The sequence below is a fragment of the Rattus norvegicus genome, chromosome 1 (assembly GCF_021556685.1).
Source record: "Rattus norvegicus strain SHRSP/BbbUtx chromosome 1, alternate assembly SHRSP_T2T, whole genome shotgun sequence".
NCBI classification, from domain to species: domain Eukaryota; kingdom Metazoa; phylum Chordata; class Mammalia; order Rodentia; family Muridae; genus Rattus; species Rattus norvegicus.
In genome coordinates this window covers 92581211-92607529 of record NC_141534.1, presented here as the reverse complement: position 1 = coordinate 92607529, position 26319 = coordinate 92581211, and the positions used below count along the sequence as shown (strand labels likewise).

Below are 26319 nucleotides of genomic sequence, written 5' to 3'. Positions count from 1 at the left end.
ACTTTTAGCCACGACAGGACCAAGGGCAATTTTGACTTATGGCTGAGGATATGAATGGTAGGAGACCCCTGCCCTGTCTGACCAGCTTCTATCTCCCGAACTCCTTCATTAATTTCTTATACATTGACAATGTTATCATTTCTCTTCTTAGCTGCTTCTAAATTCCAACTGAAGTAAACTCCCCAACTCACCGTCTCTCCTTTTACTCTGGCTTTGCCACAGGGGTATCAAGTATTCCCCCATTGAGGAAAACACAAAGCCCCATTACCTTTAGCTCAGTCTCCATGTTTTCCCAAATATTTGCAAGTTATCCTACCTGTCAAACAAAGTGATCTGGTAGACCAGATGGCAGTTTCTCTTGAATGCTTTCTCCTTCCTTACAATTCTTTTTTTTTTTTAAAGATTTACTTTATTTATATGAATACTTTATTTACTTTATTTATATGAATAGCTGTCCTCAGACTCACCAGAAGAGGGCATCAGATCCCATTACAGACAGTTGTGAGCCACCATATGGCTGCTGGAATTGAACTCAGGACCTCTGGAAGAGCAGTCAGTGCTCTTAACCGCTGAGCCAGCTCTCCAGCCCCTTCCCTACAATTCTTGTTTTGTTCAGTTTGGACCTTTGAAACAGAATCTCACGTAGCCCTCAGGCTGGCCCTACACACCCTATCCAAGAACATCCTTGACTCCAGCCTTCTTGTCTCCCAAGTGCTCAGACGGACAGGTTACCCTTGAATGTATGCGTTCCCTCTTAATGGCCTTTGCTCCTGAAAATTCCAACAGTCTGTGTTAACTGAAGGCTTATGCTTTGGACTTAGGGGCCCATGGGAGTGCTTCACTTAGGTTTCACCCCAGGGTCAGTTCCTCCCCCTGGGTCTGATGTTCATGCTACACACTTATGGAAATATGAAGGGGCTCCAGGCACTGAGAAGGTATCACTTGTGTGTGACTTTCTAAGTGAGCCAAGAAAGGAACTTCTGATCCAGGAACAAGGTATTTTGGTTTGGGTGGGTTGTTTTTTTTTTTTTTTTTTTTTGGCTCTTTTCTTTTTATTTATGTGTATTGGGGGTTGGGACATACACATGCCACACCATTTGTGTGAAGGTCAGAACATTAATTGCAGGATCCAGTTTTCTCTTCCACCTCGTGCATCCCCAGGATTGAACTCAGGTCCTCAGGCTTGGCAGCAAGCACCTTCACTTGCTGAGCCATTTTGCCAGCCCAAAGCCTCAGTAGGAGGCCACCACAAGTCAGAATTCCTGCTGACACCCTTACCTGCTGGGTTAGAAGGAACTCGGGGACCTCTTGTCTTCCGCATCTTTGCAACCAGCCCTCAGGATTTCTAAACCAAACTGGGCGAAGTTTCGATGAAGATGAGCAAGAGACAGGAAAATAAAGTTAGATGTTGAGGGAGTGGCAAGAGAAGGAAGGCCGAGTGCTAGCACCAGACATCCCGGAAGAATGTATTGAAACAGCAATAGGATGCCCAACCTAACAACCAGCTTAGAATAGACCAACAAGCCCGGTCAACCAAAACAAAAGGTAGGGGTTGGGGGTGGGGTGCAGGCTCCCGGAAGGACTCACCATCATCCACTCTGAGATGTAACACGCATAGAGATGGCCGGTGCTGGCACCTGGCGCCAATCCCGATGACTCCTCAGGTGATCGTCTCTGAGGTCCCACATCACAGTTCTTGGTCCAAAGGGAACGAAAGCCACTTCTTCTGGGCCAAGGGAGAGTACCCGTGACTGGGAGCAGAAATTCGGGCTGTCCCTAATGTCGTGTTCCACTGTGGAGGATGTGGCTTGAACTTTTTTTTTTTTTTTTGGTTCTTTTTTTCGGAGCTGGGGACCGAACCCAGGGCCTTGAGCTTCCTAGGCAAGCGCTCTACCACTGAGCTAAATCCCCAACCCCGTGGCTTGAACTTTTTTTTTTTTTTTTTTTTGGTTCTTTTTTTCGGAGCTGGGGACCAAACCCAGGGCCTTTGAACTTTTTATAGTCACAAAACAAAAGAAGCTGAGTCACTACGTTCACCAAATACATCAGTGGGGGGTGTGACGAGGGCAGAGCTTTGGGGTCGGTGGGCGCCAGCGCTCTGGCAAGTTTAGCGATGCATTCCAGAAGATGTACCTAGGAGTCACAAAGATGCGAACTCAGAGCTAGTAGATGACTACTAAGGGGAACCAAAGATGTATGATTCTGACTCACGGTGTACAACATTCAGACGTCTCTTCACAACCTGAAGCCGCAGTTCAGCCGTCAGCAACCCAGATATGGCTCCTTCGGGGTTCATACTGCTTCCCTAGAACAGAAAGGAAACAGTATTTTTTTTCCCCCGAATGTGAAGTCATGTCCTACAAAAGCCACCCCCATGCCCCTAGAGTTCTCACATGTCCTACCTTTGATTCAATCCTTGATTTAGCAGATCAAGATGGCACCTTGATAGGTGCCAGGCATGGCAATGCCAGGGATACTGCAATGAGCCAAACCAGCAGCCGCCATCTATCATCTGATGCTGCCTGATCCCTCTCAGGCCTTTGTACTTCCTGATTATTGGACCTCACCCTCATTTGCATGTGGATATGAAGAACGCAGAGCTCCTCTAGATTGCTCACAGTCACATCCTCAGACAAAAAAAGAAAAAAAAAAAAAGACTTGTTTACAGTGAGAGATCCCAACAGAGAGGGACTGGGGTTATTAGCTCAGTGGTGGAGCCTGCATTTGATCCCTAACACTGCAAACACTCGGTACCCATTAAATACCTGTATGCAGATACATCACTGCTGGCAGAGGCCTTACTGCAAGTGCAGCAAAGAGCTCTGAATTCAAGGAGTCTGGCGGCCCCTGACAAGCAAAGGAGACACCTGTAAGTCTGTGGTTCTCAGCATATAGGTCACCACCCACTTGGGGTCGAACACCAGATATTTACATTATAATTTGTAAACTAGCAAAGATACACTTCATTTATGAGCAACGAAATAGTTTGGGGGGGGGGGTCACCACAACACGAAGAACTGGTAAAGGGTCACAGCGTTAGGAAGGTTGAGAGCCACTGCTCTGAATGAATCGATCAAAGAGTGGAGCCAGGCTGTCAAGATGGCTAGAAATTAAGAACACTGGTTGCTCTTCCAGAGATCCTGAGTTCAATTCACAGCAACTATATGGTGGCTCACACTTGTCTATAATGACATCTGGTGTCCTCTTCTAGCCTGCATAATAAAAAAAATAAAAACTCTTTTAAAAGAGGGAGCTAGGAGAGAAGGGGTTTATGAGGCTCCCAAGTCTGAGAGGGGGGAGGGGAGAGGAGAGGAGGGGAGTGGGGAGCGCCTTTTCAGGGGTGTGGCCTCAGAATCAGGAGTTCATGCTCCTGTGAACAATCTCTCAACTGAGACCCTGTCAGCAACCCTAATGAAACTCATCTGGTCATCAAAAGTCATTAACTAATTAAGTAGGAAGAGCAAAGGCCTCAGAGATAGGGAAACGAAACTAGTTGGGTATGTCATTAATATGAATATGAAAAAATATGTTGTGTGTGTATGAAAATGCCAGAATGAAACCATATATATACATATATATATGTATAATTAACATAGTTAAATAAAAAATAAATTAGGGCTGGGAGACTGCCCAGTAGATGAGCACATCCACAGGAGGACTGGAATTTATAGCCCCAGAATCCTTGTAAAGAAGACAAGAGACCCCTGGGGCAAACCCATCAGCTAGAGGAGGGATTCCAGGGAGAACCTGCCTAGACAAATACAAAGGAATGCAGGGTGTCCTTTCTACCTGCCTGCCAATGCATATGTAGGATCACCCACGTACACAAGAGGCCCACTCACAGAGTAACACGAACACACAGATATACACTAAAAAAACTTTGTTTTTAATTTAAATAACAAGTCCTTTAACCCCACCAGTGAGTAATTGAGGCAGGAGGATTAAGAAATTCAAGGTCATACTTAAGCTTCCAGAGAGTTCCAGGCTAGCCTGGGCAACCTGCGACCCCGTTTCAAAACAAAAACAAAACAAACAAACAAAAAAAAAAAAGGTTCAACCAATACAGAGTGAATGACCTAAATCGGATAGCAATGTCACGGAGCCTTGTAATCTAGGGACAACATAATGTCAAGTCCCTCCTAGTTAGTGGAGGTAGGATGTGGGAGGAAAGTGCCTCCAAGACACCGCATATGCAAAGCACACACGCACGCACGCATACCAAGATAAGCAGAGGGAGGCTGGAGCTGGGGAGAGCCAGGCGGGGTCACAGCCCCGCGAGGTGTGGCTGCTGCAGTCAGCCAAGGTCTCCGGCTCCCAGGTTTCTCTGGTTTGCTTACTGTGCCCTACCTGGGCCCCAAGGTACTGACTCCGCCCTCTGAACCCCGGGAAAACCTAGGTGACCTGGGAGTGGGATATCTATTCTTGCGGTGGTGTGGGACGTCTGATGTCTGCGGGCCGAAGACGGAGAAATTGGGGTGCGGGGAGCGACGCCTTGCAGGAGGCTGCCCCGCCCCACTCCTCTTGATTTCGTTGAGGAGGGAGCCGCCCCGTTCCCGCCCCTAACTAGTCGGGCCGCGAGGAGCTTCTAGGAGGTGCAGACCCAGCCGACCTGCAGAGATGGAGGCAGCCAGCACCTGGGCGCTGCTGCTGGCCCTGCTGCTGCTGCTGCTGGCTCTGACGCTGCCCAGGACCCCGGCCCGAGGCCAGCTACCCCCGGGGCCCACGCCGCTGCCGTTGCTGGGGAACCTCCTGCAGCTGCGGCCCGGGGCGCTGTACTCGGGGTTCTTACGGGTAAGGGATCGCAAGGACATCCTAACGGGATATGCGCGGGGGCGGGGGGCGGGGGGCGGGGAGCCTTCTAAGTGTCTGGGCAGATGAGTCTTGCAGAAGCAGGAGTCCTGAGGGCAAAGAGACTATGATTGCCTTGAGCCTGAGACGCAAACAAGTTGACCCAGGCTGGGCAAGAGAGAGAGGGTATCCAGGTTGGGATGGGCAGAGCTCAGCCAGTCCTGGAAGTGGAATCCTGGGCTAAGAAAGAAAAGGAATGCCCTGAAAGGGGTACGAGAGCTGGGAGAGACACAGCTCACAGAAGTCTAGGAGGAAATGAGACCAAGACCCAGAGGGGTAGGGGTCCCAGGTCTCAGGGACCCACAGATTGCTGGAAGTTAGTGAGCTGGTACGAAAGCTGCAAAGCAGGCATTCTCTAAGCAAGAGGGTGGTGGGCGAGCTTGTCGTCCCCACCACCACCCGTTGGAAAGGAAGCATCTGGAAGCTGGAGGGGGCTGAGCAAAGAGCATCCTAGGGCTGAAGGAATCTGCCTCAGAGACTCCCAGAGTGGGAGGCGGGTGTAGCTCTGCTAGGAGGGAGCTAGGAGTTCCTGCCACCGGGTGGGAGGATGGGGAGGCAGTCCCAACTTGCTGGGGGTAGTGGGGGGGGGGGAGTGAAGTTCTCCATTCAAAAATATTCTGAGGAACTTTTAAGGACAGAAAAGAGGAGTGGGCGTCTAAGGGAGAGACGGGACACATGCTTCATGGCACTTGGTTGTGATATTTAAGTGTTCAGTAGAGGTTGAAAGGGGTAGCCAGGTACTGGGAAGAGGGGGATTAAGCCAAACCAAAGCTGGTTGTGGATGGTCTCAAGATCAAAGGTTCAGAGAGCCGAGAGGGAAGGCAAAGGGATATGTTTAAGAAGCCCCCATCCCAGCACTCTGGAGGCAGAGGATCTCTGTGAGCTTGAGGCCAGCCTGATCTACAGAGCGAGAGTTCCAGGACAGCCAGAGCTACACTGAGAAAACCTGTCTCCAGAAAAATAAAAGGGTGAGGGTGGGGATGGGCTGAAGCTCCCATTCCACACGCTCATGCAAAAGGAGAGCAGCTTCCCAAAGGGATACTTTTTGCTTGCAGTGGAGAGCAGACCAGTTCCTGATACAGGGGGTAAAAGCCACACCACACGGTGTGGAACTAATACAGACTGCCTGATAGAGGCAGCTCCCCTGGGACCCTCTTCTCCCTCTCTGCCCCCAGCTAAGTAAGAAGTATGGGCCTGTGTTCACGGTACACCTGGGCCCCTGGCGCCGCGTGGTGGTCCTGGTTGGACATGATGCTGTTCGAGAAGCCCTGGGAGGTCAGGCTGAGGAATTCAGCGGGCGGGGAACGTTGGCAACTCTGGACAAGACCTTTGATGGTCACGGTGAGTCATGAGTGCAAATGGGGGCTGCTGGGTCTTGCCCCACTAAAGGTATGGAAGGTTTTGTACAGGTGACTAAGTGCCTACCTTTCTAGGAAATGGGGTGACAACAGTGCCTGTCATTGAAGGTTGTACTAAGGTTGTTAAAGAAGAGAGCAGGCTTGTGTCAAGTGGGTGCTTACTCACCGACTTCCAACCAGAGTGATCATAATTACTACTCCCTTATCCGGGAATTGATAAATAAGCACTCATGGCACGGAAGCTTGACGTACGTGGCTCATTCCCAACATTTGGTAGGCTAAGACTGGAGGAACTCAGCATGCACTACATAGTGAGTTCAAGGTCAGCTTGGGCTACATAGGACATGACAGTGTGACTAGGATTTGTGGTAGAGTATGCATAGAACCTACCAGTGATAGTTGCAGGCCTTGTTCAGTGGAAAGTACTTAACTAGAATTCCCCAGTGAGGGGCTGGGGGCGTGGCACAGTGGTAGAACCCCTGCCTAGAATCCCCAGTGAGGGGTTGGGGTGTGGCTCAGTGGTAGAGCCCCTGCCTAGAATCCCCCATTGATGGGCTGGGGTGTGGCTCAGTGGTAGAGCCCCTGCCTAAAATCCCCCAGTGGGCATGGTTCAACAGAGTATTTTCTTAGAATTCACTAATGAAGGGCCAAGGATCTTGTCCTCTCCCTAGCTTGTGTAATGCCATGGATTCCATGCCCAAACCAAAAGCAAGAGAAGAGGGCCAGGGGGCCCAAAACACAGAAATAATTCTTTATGCTAAGATGGGAAGCATGAGCAGCATGTGTGGAGCCCTGGCTTCAGTCTCCAGGACCACAGAAAAGTCCAGCAGCACAGTAGTGACTAAGCTGCCTACTTCCCCTAGAGAACCCAGACAGCCTGTCAGCAGACAGGATAGGAAGGGCGAGCTAGCACTGGGGGTTGGGGGGAATCTAGGATTCTAGGAATCCAGAGGCGGTGCCAGACGCAGCCTATGCTCTGAGACATACCCAAGAAACGACAGGACAAAGAGTCTGTCGAAGCTGCAGCTCTTGGGCTAGAAGGGAAGTTATATCCAGACAAAAGGACCAGCATGCTCGCATGTATAGAGGAAAGAGAATGGATGTCTTCAGTGCACAGGCCCTCGGTGCCTGGCCCTGTCCTAGGTACTGAGGACACTCAGTTTTCCAAGGCACATGCCGTGTCTTTTGGCTGTGAGAAAAATGTAGAAACTACAGAGGGGATAGAATTCTAAAGTGAGAAGAAGCACGGATCTGAGAGCAGGGACACAGTGTGGGGGTGGAGGTGCTGAACTGGGAGTGGGGTGGGGAGGGAGGCAGGCTTCTCAGAGCAGGTGACATCTGGGCTGCAACACAATGAGGGAGTGGAGTTCCTCGAGGCTGGGGAAGCAGCAGAGAGTGGCGGCTTAGGCCTTTGATCCAAGTACTCAACAGGCTGAGTCAAGAGGATTGTTAGGAGTTCAGGCCAGCCTGGGCTACATAGCAAGACCCTCTCAAAAAAAATCATTAATAATTAAAAACAAAAGGATGGGGTCAAGGAAGATGGTTAAGCAGTTCTTAAAGAGAACTTGAGCCTTGTTCCCAGGACCCGTTTTGGGCAGCTCACAATAGCTTATATTCCTGCTTCAAGGGATCTGACCTCCTCTTCTGGCCTCTCCAGGCACTTGTTGTATATGTGTGAACATACACAACACACAGAGAAATTTAAAAAAAATAAATCTTTTAAAATAAGTAAAACAATAGACTGCATCTAGGAATGTACTTAAGTGGTAGAATCCTCACAGAATCCCCCAGTGAGGGGCTGGGGGCGTGGCTCAGTGGTAGAGCCCCTGCCTAGAATCCCCCAGTGAGGGGCTGGGGGCGTGGCTCAATGTAGAGCCCCTGCCTAGAATCCCCCAGTGAGGGCCCAAGGAAGAGAATTTAACACTGGTAGAGAGCTTAACATGTGCAAAGCCCTAACTAGGTTCATGTCCATCAACCCCTAAAAGAACTAGAGGGGTGGGAGCATGAGAAAACAGCAAGGGTCCAGGTGGGGTTGGGGGATTGTGAATGAAGCCTTTGAGGAAACGAGAGAAGTTGTAGTTGATGATTAATAAAGCTAGAAGTCATCATGCTTCTGTCCACCTAGCAGGCCTGTGAGTCACACAAGAGCAGCTGGGCTCTGGTTTTCTGAGAGCTATGCATTTCCCCAGGGAAAAGGCTATGGAGTGAACAGAACTGAAGGTTAAAAGCCCAGAGGAGGGGGGCTGGGAATTTAGCTCAGTGGTAGAGCGCTTACCTAGGAAGCACAAGGCCCTGGGTTTGGTCCCCAGCTCCGAAAAAAAGAACCAAAAAAAAAAAAAAAAAAAAAAGCCCAGAGGAGGGACTAGCTGGACCATGACAAGGACTAAGGATGGAGAGAAAATGTATTTGTCAGAGAAGGCTGAGAGGGCTAGGATTCTGAGGAACAGCCAAGGGATGGGTAGTGGGGCTGAGGTAGGGAAAGGAAAGATCTAGAAGCTGGTTTCAGACATGAGAGGAGCCCAGGACAGCTTCCAACTGCCACTACAAGCCAGCCTTCATCCCATAGCTCTGAGCTCAGGAGGGGAGAACTGTGCAAAGGCATGTGTCTTGGATAAAAGAAAAGACGATGTGACCTTAACCTTCTTGCTCTCTGTTCATATTCTCACCTTGGCTCCTCAGGACCCATGGTGCTCCTCCACACATGCTGGGACACGAGGGGACAAAGAGGGATAAAAAGGTGATGGGTGGTTAGTCACACGTTCAGGCTATCTCCTCTGGCTTAAGCTCAAAGGATAAAGAGCTAAGTCAACTGTGTACTTATAGATCACCTACTGAGTCCTTATTACACACACACACACACGCGCGCGCGCACGCACATGCTCACGCTCGCGCTCGCGTATGCACAGACCATCTGCCAGGCTGGTACAGGTTCAGGACAGGGCCCTGGGACATCTCACTGAAGGGAAGGGACCAGTCTCTTCCTGAATCTGGCTTTCTATGCAGGAGTTTTCTTTGCCAATGGGGAGCGGTGGAAACAGCTGAGGAAATTCACCCTGCTGGCTCTACGGGACCTGGGCATGGGCAAGCGAGAGGGCGAGGAGCTGATCCAGGAGGAGGTGCAGAATCTGGTGAAGGCTTTCCAGCGGACGGAAGGTCAGCAGGGTGGAGCCGACAGATGCTTCCAGCCAAGGGGAAGAGGAACCGTCCCCTTTGTTCCTGGGTGGTGGTGAATCTGCTAAGGAGTGGTGGGGGGTGCACAGGGTGGGGAACTTTGCTCACCTCCTCGCTGACTCTGTCCTTTATCCCTGGAGGTGCCACAACTGTTCTCCCTGTCCTTGGGACATTGGTACCCTTGAGCAGGCTCTCTTTCTCCCTCTCTCCCTTCCTTCCTCTTTAACCCCCTATCTCCTTTGTCTTGTTTTGTCTGAGACAGAATTTTACTAGTTAGGCCAGTCTGTCTGGCCTGGAACTGGTAATTAATCCTTCTGCCTCAGTCTCCAAGTGCTAGGACTGCAGGTGTGAGCTACCATGCCTGGCACGCTCTCTCTCTCTCTCTCTCTCTCTCTCTCTGTGTGTGTGTGTGTGTGTGTGTGTGTGTGTGTGTGCGCGCGCGCGCTGTTTATCTGATTTCATAAATAAACCACAGTAAGTGTCTTTCAATGGTAAAAAACAGCATCCTTGACACAGGGGATTCTAATGAAATCAGCAGCGTCAGGAACAGACAGTTGCTTCCTGAGGTTTAGCCACTGCCTGTAACAGGCCAGTGAACACAAAGCGAAACACAGGTGGCCTTCTTATTTCTGAGACAGTGATAGAATGTTCCCCGTGTTCAAACATGTTTGTACGCCCAGCTATATGAATCCAAGTGTAAAACCACTCAATAGGTGTGAGGTGACACCCCCATCTTTGTGGAACATTGAACGTAACTACTTAATCTTGAGAAAGGGGGAGAGAGCCCCGCTAGCATGCAGCTGGAGCTGTTATTCTACAGAAGCTCACTTCCGCTTCACCACAAGTCGGTTTTATTTAAATCAGGGCTGTCCGACAAAAACATTGCTCGTCATTCGCGTTCTGAATTGAATCACGGTTCACATATGAGACATTTGTTTTGCGATAAGTAAGGCAGAGTAGACTTGGGTTTTGTAAGTCAGTGTTTCTCGGTGTCGCCCTGGCTGTCCTGGACCTCACTCTGTAGGCCAGGCTGGCCTTGAACTCAGAGAGATCCACCCGCCTCTGTCTCCCCAGTGCTGGCACCAAAGGTATGCGCCATCACTGCCTGGCTTCACTCTTCACCTTTTTAAGATAAGCTATTCAGTCTGCCCTCTCCTTTCTTAATCCAGAGAACGTCATTTCTGTCCCAGATATGTATTCTTTGAATTCTCCAAATACTCCATTAGGGCTTTATCTCCCAGGTGATCCTTTGTTCTCCTTGGCATCTGTGTAAGAGAATCCGTTGGCCTGGCCTGGCTTCCACCCAGACAGACCCTAGAGATTTGATCCAGTCCCATGCTTGCCTCTCTTTTCCACAGTGTGGCACTGGGCACACCTCTGACCAAAACTCTTCTGGCCTTTCTCAATACTCCAAACCACTCAAATGCTGCAACCCAAAGACAGATGCCCTGTTCTCTCTCTTTTCTCTCTCTTTGTTGCTAGGCTTTGTTTTAGGTTTGGGGTGTGTGTGTGTGTGTGTGTATGTGTGTGTGTGTGTCTGTGTGTGTGTGTGTCTGTGTGTGTGTGTTTTGTTTTTTTGCTTTTCGAGACATAGTCTCACTCTGTAACCCTTGAACTCCCAGCAATCCTTCTGTCTCAGCTTCTCAAGGGCCAGGAATACAGGTGTGAGCTACCACAACTAGTGTAATGCTCTTTCTGCCTCTTTTTATCTAATTCTAATCTCTCTCTCTCTCTCTCTCTCTCTCTCTCTCTCTCTCTCTCTCTCTCTCTCTCTCTGCCTTCTATGCCTCACAGGACGTCCATTCAACCCTTCCATGCTGCTGGCCCAGGCTACCTCTAATGTTGTCTGTTCCCTCATCTTTGGCATCCGTTTGCCCTATGAAGATAAAGAGTTTCAGGCTGTGATCCAGGCAGCAAGTGGGACCTTGTTGGGGATCAGCTCTCCATGGGGCCAGGTAAGTGCTGGAGGCCTTCTCTAGCCCCCAAAGCTTCCTGTCAAACGCTCTGGGAATGAGTTGTCTTCCTGTACCCACAGGCCTACGAGATGTTCTCCTGGCTACTGCAGCCCTTGCCAGGCCCCCACACACAGCTCCAGCACCACTTGGGCACCCTGGCTGCCTTCACTATCCAGCAGGTACAGAGACACCAGGGACGCTCCCACACCTCAGGTCCTGCTCGTGACGTCGTCGATGCCTTCCTGCAAAAGATGGCGCAGGTGTGGAAGAGGAAAGTCCCTCTTGAATATGACTGGCAACTGGCCTAGCTAATAGTCCATTTACTTAGCGTATGCTGAGCCCTCATTCCCGGGGTGAACTCAGGATGGGACTCTGGGGAGGATTTATTTTGCTAGAGGAAGAGACCATTCCTTTTTGATTCTAGTCTGCTATAAAGAGCTTTCTTTCTTCAGAGACTGAGAGCTCCCCTGAGGGTCTTTATTACTCTCTTCCCTTTTTACTTTTGGTGAGATATGACCTTACTCTGTAATCAGGCCTGGAACTCACCCTGAGGCCTAGGCTGGCCTGGAACTCACCCTGAGGCCTAGGCTGGCCTGGAACTCTCCCTGAGGCCTAGGCTGGCCTGGAACTCACCCTGAGGCCTAGGCTGGCCTGGAACTCACCCTGAGGCCTAGGCTGGCCTGGAACTCACCCTGAGGCCTAGGCTGGCCTGGAACTCACCCTGAGGCCTAGGCTGGCCTGGAACTCACCCTGAGGCCTAGGCTGGCCTGGAACTCACCCTGAGGCCTAGGCTGGCCTGGAACTCACCCTGAGGCCTAGGCTGGCCTGGAACTCACCCTGAGGCCTAGGCTGGCCTGGAACTCACCCTGAGGCCTAGGCTGGCCTGGAACTCACCCTGAGGCCTAGGCTGGCCTGGAACTCACCCTGAGGCCTAGGCTGGCCTGGAACTCACCCTGAGGCCTAGGCTGGCCTGGAACTTTGAGATATCCCCCTGTGTCTGCCTCCTAAGGGCTAACCCCCCAGGCCTGGCTTCAGGTCTTTTCTCTACCTCCATGTGTCTGTATACAAGTTGGCAGAGCTCTCTAGCAAGCAGGAAGCCCTAGGTACCACCCCTAGAACCACATGAACTGGTTATGGTAGCTCACACTTGTCATCCCAGCACCTAGGACGCAGAAGCAGGAGGTCATCTTCATCTGTATAGCAAGTATGAGGCCAGCCTGAGCTACATGAGACCCTGTTTCATAAACAAGAGTAATGACCAATGACTTGTCTTGGTGGGTAAAAGGATTTGGCATCAAATCTGACTATCTGTGTTTGAGACCCAGGACCCATAGGACAGGGAGAACCAGCTTCTGCAAGTTGTCCTCTGACTTCCATATGCATACCATGGCACACCCATGCCCACACATAAAATTTTTTAAAAAATATTTTTTTTAAAATCTTTAATCCCAGCACTCAGGAGGAAGGAAACAGGTAAATCTCTGTGACCAGCCTAGTCTACAGAGTGAGTTCCAAGACAACCAAGGATACACAGAGAAACTTTGTCTGGAATAATAATAACAACAACAACAACAATAAATAAATAAACTTGAATCTGTATCCCACTTAAATAACAGTTCCTCACTTCCCAACTTGTCCCAAACACTTATTTCAATACTCAGGAGAAAGAAGACCCAGGTACAGAATTCACCGAGAAGAACTTGCTGATGACAGTCACATACCTGCTGTTTGCTGGGACTATGACCATCGGAGCCACCATCCGCTATGCCCTTCTGCTCCTACTGAAGTACCCTCAAGTCCAAAGTAAGAAACTGGTCCTGCCAGGCGGCCCCAGGAACCAGAGCAGCGGTTCCAGAGGACAGAATGTGGAAATGAAAAAGAACATGGCTTGGAGTTCCCCAAGGGGTTCCCCGAGTGGCGAGGGCTTCCAGAACTTCTGATCACAGTGCAAGATGTAGTGAGAGGCGAGACAGGACCCACCTGTGCCACCTTGTCACCTTGTCCCCACTCATGGGGAGCCATAGAAGGATCTTGAACAGGGAAGATATGATTGGTTTGTGCATTTATTTTTATTTGAGATAGGATCATACTTTATAGCCCAAGCTAGCCTGCTGCTCACTGTTTAGCCCAGGCTGGTCTCTAACTCAGCATCCTAGCTCGGCTTCCCTAGTGCTGGATGTTTAAATTACCGCATGCAGTTTATATCTGCATTTTAGAAAATATCTGAGCTTCCATGACAGATTGAACTGTAGGAGACTGGAACTCAGTGGCAGAGTTCTTGCCTAGAGTCTCAGGGGACAGTGAAGGGGAGCTCAAGAGCCCTTGCTTAGAATCGATCCACTGGTGAAAGGTGGGGATGTGACTCAATGGTAGAGTAGAGTGATTGCCTAGCAAGCAGGAGGCTCTGGATAACATTCCCAGTTAACACCCCACAACATGCACACATGCACACATGCACACATGCACACACACACACACACACACACACACACACAGGAACACCATATGCAGATGCGCACACTCACGCAGGCACACATGTACACACATGCATGTAGGAACACACGCACACACACATGCATACAGGAACACACATACACACATATGCACATGCACGCAGGCACACACATGAATGAATGCATGCAGGAACATACATACACACATGTGCATACTCTCACAGGCACACATGTACACACATGCATGTAGGAACACACGCGCACACACACACACATGCGCGCGCGCACGCACAGCGGATTGTAAATGATGAGAGAAGACCCAAGCGCTCCAGTAGGAGGACAGAAACCTGAAGAAATAAGACAGGGTTAGGCGGGACACAGGGGATAGAAGCGGAATAGGCTGGTCTTGAGAACAAGGAAAGGAGGACTTGTCCAAGGGTACACTTGAGTTTCTAGCTGGCAAACTGCGGACAGTGGAGTCACCCTGAGCTAGAGACAGGAAAGATGAGGACGGTGTTGCTGTCAAAGGGGATGCTGAACACTGTGGGTCTTGCCTGTAATCCCTGCACTCAGGAGGCCTGAAGCAGAATGACTGCCACAAGTTCAAGGCCAGCCTTTATCACATAGTGAATGACAGCCTTGGCTACTTACCAAGAACCTGTCATAAGAAAAAGGAGGGCAAATGCAGGTGGGGAAATATATTAAAGTCACCTTGGAAGGCAAGCAGGAGGCTCTGGGTAACATTCCCAGTTAGCACCCCACAACATGCACACATGCACACACACACACAAAGACACACACACACACACACACACACACACACACACACACACACGGAGAAGAATACAAACTTCACAAGACACTGGACCAGGCCTGGAGTTTAAAAATTATAATCAGGGATAGGGAGATGGTTCAGAGGGCAGCTGCACAAGCATGAGGATGTGAGTTCAAATCCTCACCATTTATGTAAAATGCTTGGCACAGCTGTACCATAACTCAGCACTAAGGGAGGAGGGGCTGAGACCGGAAAATCACTACTGGCTGCCAGCCTAGCTCCGGGTTCAGCCGTAGATAACGGGAATAAGGTGGCTAGTAATGGAGCAAGACAGGGACATCCTCCTTGGGCGCCCCAGCACACTTGTGTGCACACCCCCATCCCCCACACCCCATCTAGGTGTGGTAGTGCACACCTGTAATCCCAACGCTTAGTAGGATGTGAGTTTGAGGCCCAGGCTTGGTTACACGTGGAGATACACTCTAGCCTGGCTCATAGACAAAACAGAACAAACAAAGCAATGAAAAAGAGGTCATGATCAGAGCTGAGGCTAACCCTGAACCTGTAGTAAGTGAGGAAGGGCAGGTGGATAACAGGCCAGGCTGGGAATGAACTCCCCACCCCCACCTCCAATCCCACTCCCACCCCCAACCCCACCCCCAATCCCACCCCCACCCCCAATCCCACCCCCAGGGAACTCAATGTCTCCAGCTAAATGCCTGAAGGCTAGTGAAGTAACCTGACCCCTAGTGAAGTAGCCTGACCGGATAAGCAGCACTCTAAGGCCCAGGGCCATTACTGGACTCAGCTATGACTTTGAGTGGATGTCTGAGGCTCTGTGGGTCTCAGTTTCCTCATCTAGAAAATGGTGATCAATAACAGTCTCCACCATGCCCACACCTTTAATCCCATTGCTTGGGAGGCAGAGGAAAGTGATCTCTGTGAGTCCGAGGCTAGGCTGGTTTATGTAGCGATTTACAGGACAGCCACTCTCAACACCATTTTTTTGCTAAGGGAGTTAAGGCAAAATAGATACAATATCCAACATAGGCAGACGAGACCCCAGGCTTACCTGCTCCTCACCTGCTGCTAGCCTCACCCCCAAACCACTCCTGCACAAGATGAGGCTTCTGGGGGAAGAATCCTAGGGGTCCATCCCACCCTTGACCCGTAACACTCTTGATTCAGAGCGTGTTCGGGAGGAGCTGATCCAGGAGCTGGGTCCCAGCAGGACTCCAAGTCTCAGCGATCGAGTTCGCCTCCCTTACACGGATGCTGTTTTACACGAGGCACAGCGGCTCCTGGCCCTGGTACCCATGGGAATGCCCCACACCGTCACGAAGACCACTTCCTTCAGAGGATATACTCTGCCCAAGGTAGGTGTATGGCACGGCCAGAGCAATTACCTCTGCCCTGGGACTTGCCTTTGGATGTCTCTGCCTCTGTCTGGTCCACCCCTTTCTCTCCCGCCTCCATTGAAAAACAGTTCAGAATAGAACCACCAGGGGGCGACATACCTCCAATCCTGAGAGAACAGCAGCGGCTCCTTCTGGAATCAAATCCTTATGCTAGTTAGCCCTGTTATTTTCTAGCTGGAACTTGAACAAATTGCTTCATCCGCTGAGCTTCAAAATACCCCTCTTCTAAATTAGGAATAACGATACTAATAGTCATTCGGACTTGTAAAATAATGCTTGAAAAATATCTACCCAGCTCTTGATGGTGGATGGGTGCCCATGTACACACAGAGGACAGCCACAATGTCATAATAAACACCTTACATCGTGTCAGCCATTGTTCTGGATGCTTTCTGTTAGCGTCATTTTCTTTCATCTGCAAAACAATCCTATGCAGTCATCACACCCATTTTACAGATGGCAGAACTAAGAGGTGTGCACCCAGCCAGAGAGTGGGAAGACAAGATTTGAACCCAGGACCTAAGCTTTAATCACTTCAACCTTTCTTTCTGTTACTTAGTAACAGTTCCATGATCCTTTTCCGGGAGCTCCTTAACCTTCACAGCTCACATGCCAGGGGCCAGACTTTGTAGCAAATCACACTTTGCCCCTCTGCTCTGACTCCTCCGCCTGCCTTCACCCTCTCCCATGACAGCCCCAAGAATACACAAGCTCTGGTCTGGCCCGAGGGACTGCAGCCCTCCCTGCCTGTCCCTTCTTGGACATCCCTCCCACACATACTCTTGTCTTGCCTCCCTGCGACATTCCCCAGAGAGGTGACTTCGTACAGCCACAATTTAATCTCGAGATCACAACAGACTCCCAGAATCTCAAAACAGTATAAAAATAGCACACTTTGCCAGTCTCCCCTAGGGGTTTCTTTGGCTACTGCTTAAGTTCTCTAGGCCTTAGTTTCTCCCATTTTTTTCATAGTCCTCCCTTCACCCTATAAGGTACTAGGGGTGAACCCAGGACCTCTTACACATTAAGCAAATGTTCTACCACCAACTTACATCCTAGACGCACACCCTTGTGGAGGTTTGTTTGGATGGTTGGTTTTTTTTATTTTTCTTTCTTTCTTTCTTTCTTTTTTTTTTTTTTTTTTCTATTTTCCGGAGCTGGGGACCGAACCCAGGGCCCTGCGCTTGCTAGGCAAGTGCTCTACCACTGAGCTAAATCCCCAACCCCAATGATCATATTTCAAAAGAAAAATCAGGGGTTGGGGATTTAGCTCAGTGGTAGAGCGCTTGCCTAGCAAGCGCAAGGCCCTGGGTTCGGTCCCCAGCTCCAGAAAAAAACAAACAAACAAACAAACAAAAAACAAGGAAATATGATCTTTTTAAATAGCATGGGCTGGCCTTGAACTTGCAATCTTGCCTCCTTCCTATCTCAGCCTCCAGGCTCGTGCCATTACACCCAGACTCTCCGTCTTTAAATTGGGCTTCTCCTTCCTGAGCTTAACTCCAGAGACTCAAGGTGTGAGGACAGGACAGGACTGTGTCCGTGTGAGCCTGTTACATACAAGGCAGTGGGTGTGAATGTGAAAGAAAACGCTTGGTTATCCCAGTGTGGTAACACAACACCTGCTATGTCACCACTGAGAAACTGAGGCAGGAGAATTGCTGCCAGTTCAAGGCTAGCTTGGGATGCATAGTGACACCAGGCCTAGAACGAAAGTAGGAGCAAACGGGAGAAGAGAGAGAAAGGCACAGAAGTGGTTATTTAAAAAAGAATGCACAGTGCTGTGGCTGAGGACCCAAGTTTCGTTCTCAGCATCCATGTTGGGTGGCTCACAGCTGCCGGTAACTCCAGCTCCAGGGGGACACGACGCTTCTGCACCTACAAGGATTCATATGCACATACACACACTCTGACACACATGCATAAAATTAAAAAAAAAAAACAACTAAATACCTATAAATCTTTTCTTTAAAAAATAACTTAATTTTTAATCCAGTTATTTTAAGAGTATACATGGAGAACACCCAACTGTGTGAGCTTTCACCTGTCTCCTCAGGGCACTGAGGTCTTTCCTCTGATTGGCTCCGTACTGCACGACCCTGCGGTTTTCCGGAACCCGGAAGAGTTCCATCCAAGCCGCTTCCTGGACGACGACGGTCGGATTAGAAAACACGAAGCCTTCCTGCCCTACTCCTTAGGTATCTAATGGGCTTTCGGGATAATCAGAGGGTGCTGACTGGCCCGTGGCTCCAATTGGGGAGGCGCTTTCCCGCACCCCTGGGTCTCTGTCGGTTCCCAGGGTCCCGTGAGCCCAGATGTGACCATGGCTGACTCAGTCCTTCCCACCAGGTAAGCGAGTCTGCCTAGGAGAAGGCCTGGCTCGGGCGGAGCTGTGGCTCTTCTTCACTTCCATCTTGCAAGCCTTCTCCCTGGACACCCCGTGCCCGCCGGGTGACTTGAGTCTGAAGCCAGCTGTCCGTGGACTTTTCAACATCCCCCCGGACTTCCAGCTGCAGGTCTGGCCCACTGGCGATCAGTCCAGATGAAGGAAGGAATTTGGAAGGTGGGAGCCACCTGGGACGACACAGTGTGTGAAGCAGGAGTCTCGGGAGCTACCCCATACCACACACCATGCACCAAGGTAGCTGTGAAGACCAGGGGGCCACATCCCCAGGACATAACCGCACGGCAACCGACGCGTATGCTTTTTTGGAGAGGGCTGTCTGAAACGGGATCTTGCTATGGGACACAAGCGGATCTCAAAACTTGTGATCCTCCTGCCTCAGCGCCCTGGTTGCTGTAATTAAAGGTATGCACCGCCATGAAGAAGAGCTGCATAGGTTTCCAGCCTACATCAATGTAATGTAGACCATCCGGCATCACAAGCATATAGCTAGATACCCACCATCCACCACACAATTGCGTATGCACACAACCTTAATCTAGCCTACACAGACGCGCAAACAACCCAACCGCGTTCAGGACTCTTACTCTCCCTGTCTAACGCTCTCAGCACCACGTTGCTGGGTCCCTGCCATAGAAAACAGCATGCCCCAGCTGGGGTCGTGTCACAGCCAGAACGATGTTCCTGTCTACTCCCATGGAATGACCTCACCACCATCCAGGCATCTCCATCTACGGCCACTAGCCAGAAATCCACACAGCCAAACCTTACACGACAACATCTTGGCTCTTCCAAACGTCTTCCCACTGAGACACACCGTGACGACAAACTATTCCCCCGCCGCCTCCACACCCTTGCCCCTCAAACATGCTCCTTCCAGCAAATTTCCCCAATATAACTGTTTCCTGGTCTGTAACTGCGCTCACAGACCTTGTACAGACAGGGACCACAGACCCAGAGGAAAAAATTCCCAGTCGTGTTTTACATAATTGCATTATCAGGGGCCTGCTCTCAAACACATTCTGATCTCAGGCTGCCTACAAGTCCTCATGGGAGTGCTGGAAATGTACCCCTCCCCTGGAAGGACTAACTGGTCAAACAGGGATGGAGCAGGGGAGTGCTGTTGGATGTTTCCAGCCCTCCTTATCAGGACAGAAGCCATATCTGACCTCTTTGTGTCCCCATTTTGCAATAAAAGTTTGTCTCTGGCCCGGGAACGGACACCCTCGGCTTGTGTGAGTAAGGGGTGGGGATGAGGGAGTCCGCCCCTCCCCTGAGGCTGGGAGGGAGCAGAAAAACATGGTAACCGCCCACCTCGCTGTTGACATCAATGCCAGATGTGTAGCTGAGGGGGTGGGGAGAGGGAACAGACAGGGCTGGGGCTGTCTGCTGTGAGCTTTAGGATCACCGGAAAGTCTTCAGCCAACAACAGCTCTGGCCTCTGGGAGGGCTCCAAATCTGAAAGCAGATTGCTGACACACAGGCACTAAGGACGCAGGCCGCACACTCTACCCTTGTTTCCACTACCAGGCGTCTCCTGGTTTTTCCCATCACTCCATTTTTTTTTTAAACAGCCATCAACTCTATCGATGCTGTCTGGAGGTGTAGCTCAATGGTGGGCGCCTGCTTAACATGTATAGGGCCCGGAGTTCCATCTTCGTTACTGACAGAAATAAAAAATAAAATGGCCACTAGCTTCTGCTGGGTCTGCTTCGCTTATCACTCTTTGTTACGGTTATTTTAAGAAAAAATTAGAAAATAATTGAACATGCGTTGTCTTTTAATTTCATTTAGGACAGGGCCTTAGGTAAGCGGTGGCGGTGCACCCCTTTAATCCCAGCACTTGGGAGGCAGAAGCAGGTGGATCTGTGTGAGTTCCAGGCCAACCTGGTCTACAGATCAAGTTCTAGGACAGCCAGGGTCATTTGAAAAACCTAAAAAAAACAAAAACAAAAACAAAAAACAGGAGGAACGGGAGGAAGAAAAAGAACAAGAGGAGGAGGGGAATCTCATGTAGCCCAGGCTGAGTTCTCTGTAAAGCCAAGGCTCCCCTTGAACTTCTGATCCTCCTGCCTCTACGCCCCAGGTGCCAGGATCACTGCTGTGCTCACTGTGCCTGTTTTGTTTTTTATTTGTTTGAGACAGAGTTTCTCTGTGTAGCCCTGGCTGTCCTGGAAATTGTCCTGTAGACCAGGCTGGCCTTGAACTCACATATCCACCTGCTTCTGCCTCCTGAGTGCTGGGATTAAAGGCGAGTGCCACTGACTTGGCTTACCCTGTCTGGTTTTCTATGGTGCTGGTGACGGAATCCGAGGCCTCATCACGTGCTAGGTGGGCTCTACTGACTGAGCAACCTAATACCCCAGACCCACACCTACCCCAGACCCACACCCACCCCAGATCTACACCTACCCCAGACCCACACCCACCCCAGACCCACACCCACCCCAGACCCACACTTACCCCAGACCCACACCTACCCCAGACCCACACCCACCCCAGACCCACACCTACCCCAGACCCACACTTACCCCAGACCCACACCTACCCCAGACCCATACCCACCCCAGACCCACACCCACCCCAGACCCATACCCACCCCAGACCCACACCCACCCCAGACCCACACCCACCCCAGACCCACACCCACCCCAGACCCACACCCACCCCAGACCCACACCCACCCCAGACCCATACCCACCCCAGACCCACACCTACCCCAAACCCACACCCACCCCAGACCCACACCCACCCCAGACCCACACCCACCCCAGACCCACACCTACCCCAGACCCATACCCACCCCAGACCCACACCCACCCCAGACCTACCCCAGACCCACACCCACCCCAGACCCACACCTACCCCAGACCCACACCCACCCCAGACCCACACCTACCCCAGACCCACACCCACCCCAGACCCACACCCACCCCAGACCCATACCCACCCCAGACCCACACCTACCCCAGACCCACACTTACCCCAGACCTACACCTACCCCAGACCCACACCCACCCCAGACCCACACCCACCCCAGACCCATACCCACCCCAGACCCACACCCACCCCAGACCCACACCTACCCCAGACCCACACCCACCCCAGACCTAAGTCGTCTTTTTGAAAGCTCCCCAATGGGCTGAAGAGATGGCTCAGCAGTTAAAAGCCCCACTGTTCTTCCAGAGATCTCAAGTCCAATCCCAAACACCCACATGGCAACTTAAAACTGTCTTCTTACTCCAACTCCAGGAGATCTGGTATCCTCTGAAGATACTGCACATATATGTGGTACACAAATATACGTGCCGACAAAACACCTATCCCGTAAAATTATACACATACACATGCGGTTTATCCAAAAAACTCTTGTAGTCTGGGGAGATGGTTCAGTACATAAAGCGCTTGTCACACATCGGGAGGACCCGAGTTGGGATCCCCAGTACCTACATGAGGCAGTACTATGTGTCTACAGTCTCGGGGCCTCTAAAGTAAAATAGGAGCCAAAGATAGGCTCACAGGTCGGCTAACCTCACGCATTCAGTAGTGAACCACAGACTCATCTCCAACTAGGTAGACAGTGAGGACCCATGCCCAACACTGTCTTCTGACCCAGCCATGGCATGTAGAGCCACACAATGAGAACATGTGCATGTGCATACACAAAGTTTATCTTTTCTTAATTTTCCATGAGATCACCTTATTGGTTCAAATTCTATAGAAGAGTATAAGAATTAGATCCTTCAGGCATTTCTTATCTGATTGCGCCTTGCCTGAGGGAGGATTTACTATTTTAAACAGTTAATAAGTTTCAAAGAAATATAGGCTGGTATAAAGTTCAGTGGTAGAGCCCCTGCCTAGAATCCCCCAGTGAGGGACTGGGGGCGTGGCTCAGTGGTAGAGCCCTGCCTAGAATCCCCCAGTGAGGGGCTGGGGGCGTGGCTCAGTGGTAGAGCCCCTGCCTAGAATCCCCCAGTGAGGGGCTGGGGGCGTGGCTCAGTGGTACACTACTTACTTAGCATGTAGGAAGCCTTGAATCTCATGACCAATACTGCAAAACATAAGAAATGGGAAATTCTGGAATTCAGAATAATTAACTGAGTATAAGTTATTGCGTTTCATATTGTTTTTGTTGTGGCCGCTGCTGTCATTATTGTTTGAGACAGGTTATTCAATTATATAGCCCTGACTGTCCTGGAATTCTCTACATGAACAGACTGGCTTCAAACTCACAGAGCTCCACTTGCCTCTGCCTCCCAAATGCTGGGAATGAAAGGCATGTGCCACCACCACCTGGCTACCCTTTGAGCCATCTTGATGGCCCTTAAACAGAAACAAACAAACAATAACAACAACAACAAAATCGGAGAGATGGCTCAGTGGTTAAGAGCACTGTCTGCGGGGTTGGGGATTTAGCTCAGTGGTAGAGCGCTTGCCTAGGAAGCACAAGGCCCTGGGTTCGGTCCCCAGCTCCAAAAAAAAAAAAAAAAACCCAAAAAAAAAAAAAAAAAAAAAGCACTGTCTGCTCTTCCAGAGGTCCTGAGTTCAAATCCCAGGAACCACATGGTGGCTCACAGCCATCTCTAATGGGATCCAACGCCCTCTTCTGGTGTGTCTGAAGACAATGACAGTGTGCCCATATACATGAAAGAGATAAATAAATAAATCTTTTAAAAAAAAAAAGACAATGACTTTTGCTTGCTTTGCTCTTAAAATTCACATTCAGGGAAATCTGGAATCTTCCAAGTGATGTATTTAAAGAGTCATGGAACTAAATATGGTAGTGCAGGCCTCTAATTTCAGCACCCAAGAGGCTCAGGCAAGCTGATTACCGAGAGTTTGAGGCTAGCACGGAGTACATGGTGAGTGTGAGGTGGCCTAAGCTATTTCTAAAGGCTGTTTCAAAGATAAGAAGGTAAATAGTGGGGCTGGGGATTTAGCTCAGTGGTAGAGCGCTTGCCTAGCAAACGCAAGGCCCTGGGTTCGGTCCCCAGCTCCGAAAAAAAGAAAAAGAAAAAAAAAAAGGTAAATAGTAACCCTGCACATTGTACTCTCTCAACATAAATGTTGACATTATGATGACTTCAATAGGAAAAAAAAGACAAACTCGTTCATGGCTTCATCCACAGACAATAATTATTAGACATCAAAGTGAAACTTATGTAACTAGCGACTGTGGTCAGTGAGCATTGACTTGGAGACATAGTCTCTGGGTAGAGTGTTTGCCTCATAAACACTATAGAAACACCAATACAGCTCAATTGGTCCAGTGTTTGGACCTCACAAACATGAGGTCCTAAGGTCACAGCCCAGTACACACACTCATAAGCACACACATACTCACACGCATACACACACACACACAAGCACACACTTTCACTATACATTCTCTTCTTTTATCATGTGGGTTTCAAATATCAAAACCTATCAATTTGGGGACTGGAGAGATGGCTCAGGGGTTAAGAGCACTGACTGCTCTTCCCGAGGTCCTGAGTTCAATTCCCAGCAACCACATGGTGGCTCACAACCATCTGAGATGGGATCTGGTGCCCTCTTCTGGTGTGTCTGAAGACAGCGAGTGTATTCACATATATAAAAATAAACGAATCTTAAAAACCAAAACAACAGAAAACCCTATCAACTCTTTAGCCAAAGGTATGTAACTTAATGGCATTAAATAGATTCATATCTGCTGTCTTTACGATTATTACTTTATGTGTGTCTGTGTATATGCACATGTATGCAGGTGCCTGCAGCAGCCAGAAGATGGCGTCAAAGCCCTTGGAGCTGGTGTTCCTGGGGCTTGGGAGTCTTCCAGCTGGGCTTCATGGAACTGAACTTCAGTGTTCTGCAAGAGAGCGGCAAGCTCTGTTTACCCTGAGCTCTCTCTCCAGCCCCTGATTTTTGTTGAGACAGGTCTTCATTCTACAGCCCATGCTAACCTGGAACTCACTGTGTGGTCCAGGCTGCCTTTGACTACAGAGTCCTGCATCAACCCCCTGAAGGTGGGAATTACAAGCATGAGCCACCACACCCAGCTAACATTTACTTTTGAAAAGTCAAAAACTGTATGACTCACTTTGACAGGCATCACGACCGTGTTTACATTTCCCTGGTGGCCTCATAAAAGGATTTTGCTTTCATTATTGCATTTATTTGTTTAATTATTTATCTGTCTATTTATTTGGGGTTGGAAGGAAGTGTGGGTATGTCTGTGCCACGGTACCGGATGGAGGTCAGGGGACTCCTTGCAGAAGTATCTTCTCTCTTTCCATGGTATGGGTTCTAAGTATCAAACTCAAGCTGTTGGTCCTGGGGGCAAGCACCTTTACCCAGTGAGTCATCAGGTTCACAAGTGTATTTTATACTATATTTATGTTCATGTTTGTTTGCTGGGTGTCCCTGTGTGTGTGGTAAAGATTTAAAAATCTTTACAGGGGTTGGGGATTTAGCTCAGTGGTAGAGCGCTTGCCTAGCAAGCACAAGGCCCTGGGTTTGGTCCTCAGCTCCGGAAAAAAAAAGAAAAAAAAATCTTTACGTGTGTGTGTCTACATGTGTGCCACATGTGTGTCTGATGCTTGTAGAGTCCAAAAAAAAAAAAGGGTTCCAGATCCCCTGAAACTAGAGATGAAAGTGGTGGGTGCTGGGAAGTCAAGCCCAGTCTTCTGCAGAAGCAGCAAGTGCTTTTAACCACCGAGGGAATCTCTCTAGCCCAGCCAGTACATCACAACTCACTTAGGAGTTGAATGACCCTTTCACAGGGGTCAGATATCAGACATCCTGCATATCGATATTTACATTGTGATACATAGCAGTAGCCAAATTGCAGTTATGGAGTAGCGATGACATGATTTTGTGGTTGAGGAACTGTATTAAAGGGTCGCAGTGTTAGGAAGGTTGAGAACCACTGGTCTACCTCCACTATGTTTTGAGACAAAGCGTCATGTAGCCCAGGCAGGCCTCAAGCTTACGGTGTAACTGGAGCTGGCCTTGAACTCCTGATCTTCCTGCTTCCACATCCCAAGTGCTAAGATTATAGGCAAGTGTCACCAGGCTTCACTTAGACTTGTTGAATTAAAACTCAGTGGCTGGAGAGATGGCTCAACAGTTAAGTGCACCCACTGCTCTTCCAGAGGACCCAAGTTCAATTCCCAGCACTCAGCTCACAGTCCTCAATAATTCTAGAAACCCTCTTCTGGTTTCTGTGTGCACTGCATACACATGGTGCAGACACATGTGTAGGTAAAACACCCACACACACTTTTTTTTTTAAAAAAAATGTATTTATTATATATAAGTACACCGTAGCTGTCTTCAGACACACCAGAAGAGGGCGTCAGATCTCATTACAGATAGTTGTGAGCCACCATGTGGCTGCTGGGAATTGAACTCAGGACCTCTGGAAGAGCAGTTGGGGCTCTTCACCACTGAGCCATCTCTCCAACCCAGAAGTAAATACTTTTAAGTACTAGAATCTTGATTTCACTTGGTAAAAGAGTCTTAGGTTTTTGAATTCTGTAACAGTTCTCCATTCTTTTGCTTATTTTATCTCACTTCATTTAGTTTAGTCTTTATTTTTATTACATTTGTTTATTTTCATACGTGAGGGTAGGAGTAGGTACGTTCCTTTGACCTAGGGATTGAACTCAGGCTGTCAGGCGTAGAGTGGCCTTTACACCCTGACCCTAGTTTTTCCATTTTCCATTTGACTGAGTATAGCTGTGAGCCTCAAGTTGGCCTCCAGCTCCATTTCTCCCTGTCTCAGCTGCCTGGGTGTTGGGGTTGTAGGTATGAGCCATCGCATGCCAAGCATCATTTATATTTTAAATAACCTGGGTCATTTGTCCTGTGTAAGTGTTTATATGCTGGTTTTGGCTGACAGCTTCTTCATGGTGTCGTTCAACGTCTTTCTCTTCCCAGAATCTGCTATAAACCGG

General features: G+C 49.6%; 1 protein-coding gene and 1 long non-coding RNA gene across 12 annotated transcripts; one reads left to right on the top strand and one right to left on the bottom strand.

Annotated features, from left to right (window-relative positions):
• Positions 1-398: 398 nt before the first annotated feature.
• Positions 399-4461, bottom strand: LOC148007287 (uncharacterized). Its single transcript, XR_015650115.1, has 7 exons — positions 4220-4461; positions 3177-3212; positions 2766-2847; positions 2403-2627; positions 2212-2305; positions 1588-2133; positions 399-1355 (listed from the first exon to the last, which is right to left on the bottom strand). It is a non-coding gene; the product is annotated as an uncharacterized LOC148007287 (long non-coding RNA).
• Positions 4462-4559: 98 nt separating this feature from the next.
• On the top strand, positions 4560-20098 carry Cyp2s1 (cytochrome P450, family 2, subfamily s, polypeptide 1). 11 transcript variants are annotated; one of them, XR_015622763.1, is made up of 10 exons: positions 4566-4791; positions 6024-6189; positions 9210-9359; positions 11172-11332; positions 11413-11592; positions 12994-13135; positions 15749-15936; positions 18035-18176; positions 18328-19425; positions 19520-19605. XR_015622763.1 is itself a non-coding variant. In NM_001107495.1 (9 exon segments), coding segments are annotated over 9 exon segments (1500 nt in total). In that variant the 5' UTR covers positions 4560-4617; the 3' UTR covers positions 18525-19598.
• Positions 20099-26319: the final 6221 nt, after the last annotated feature.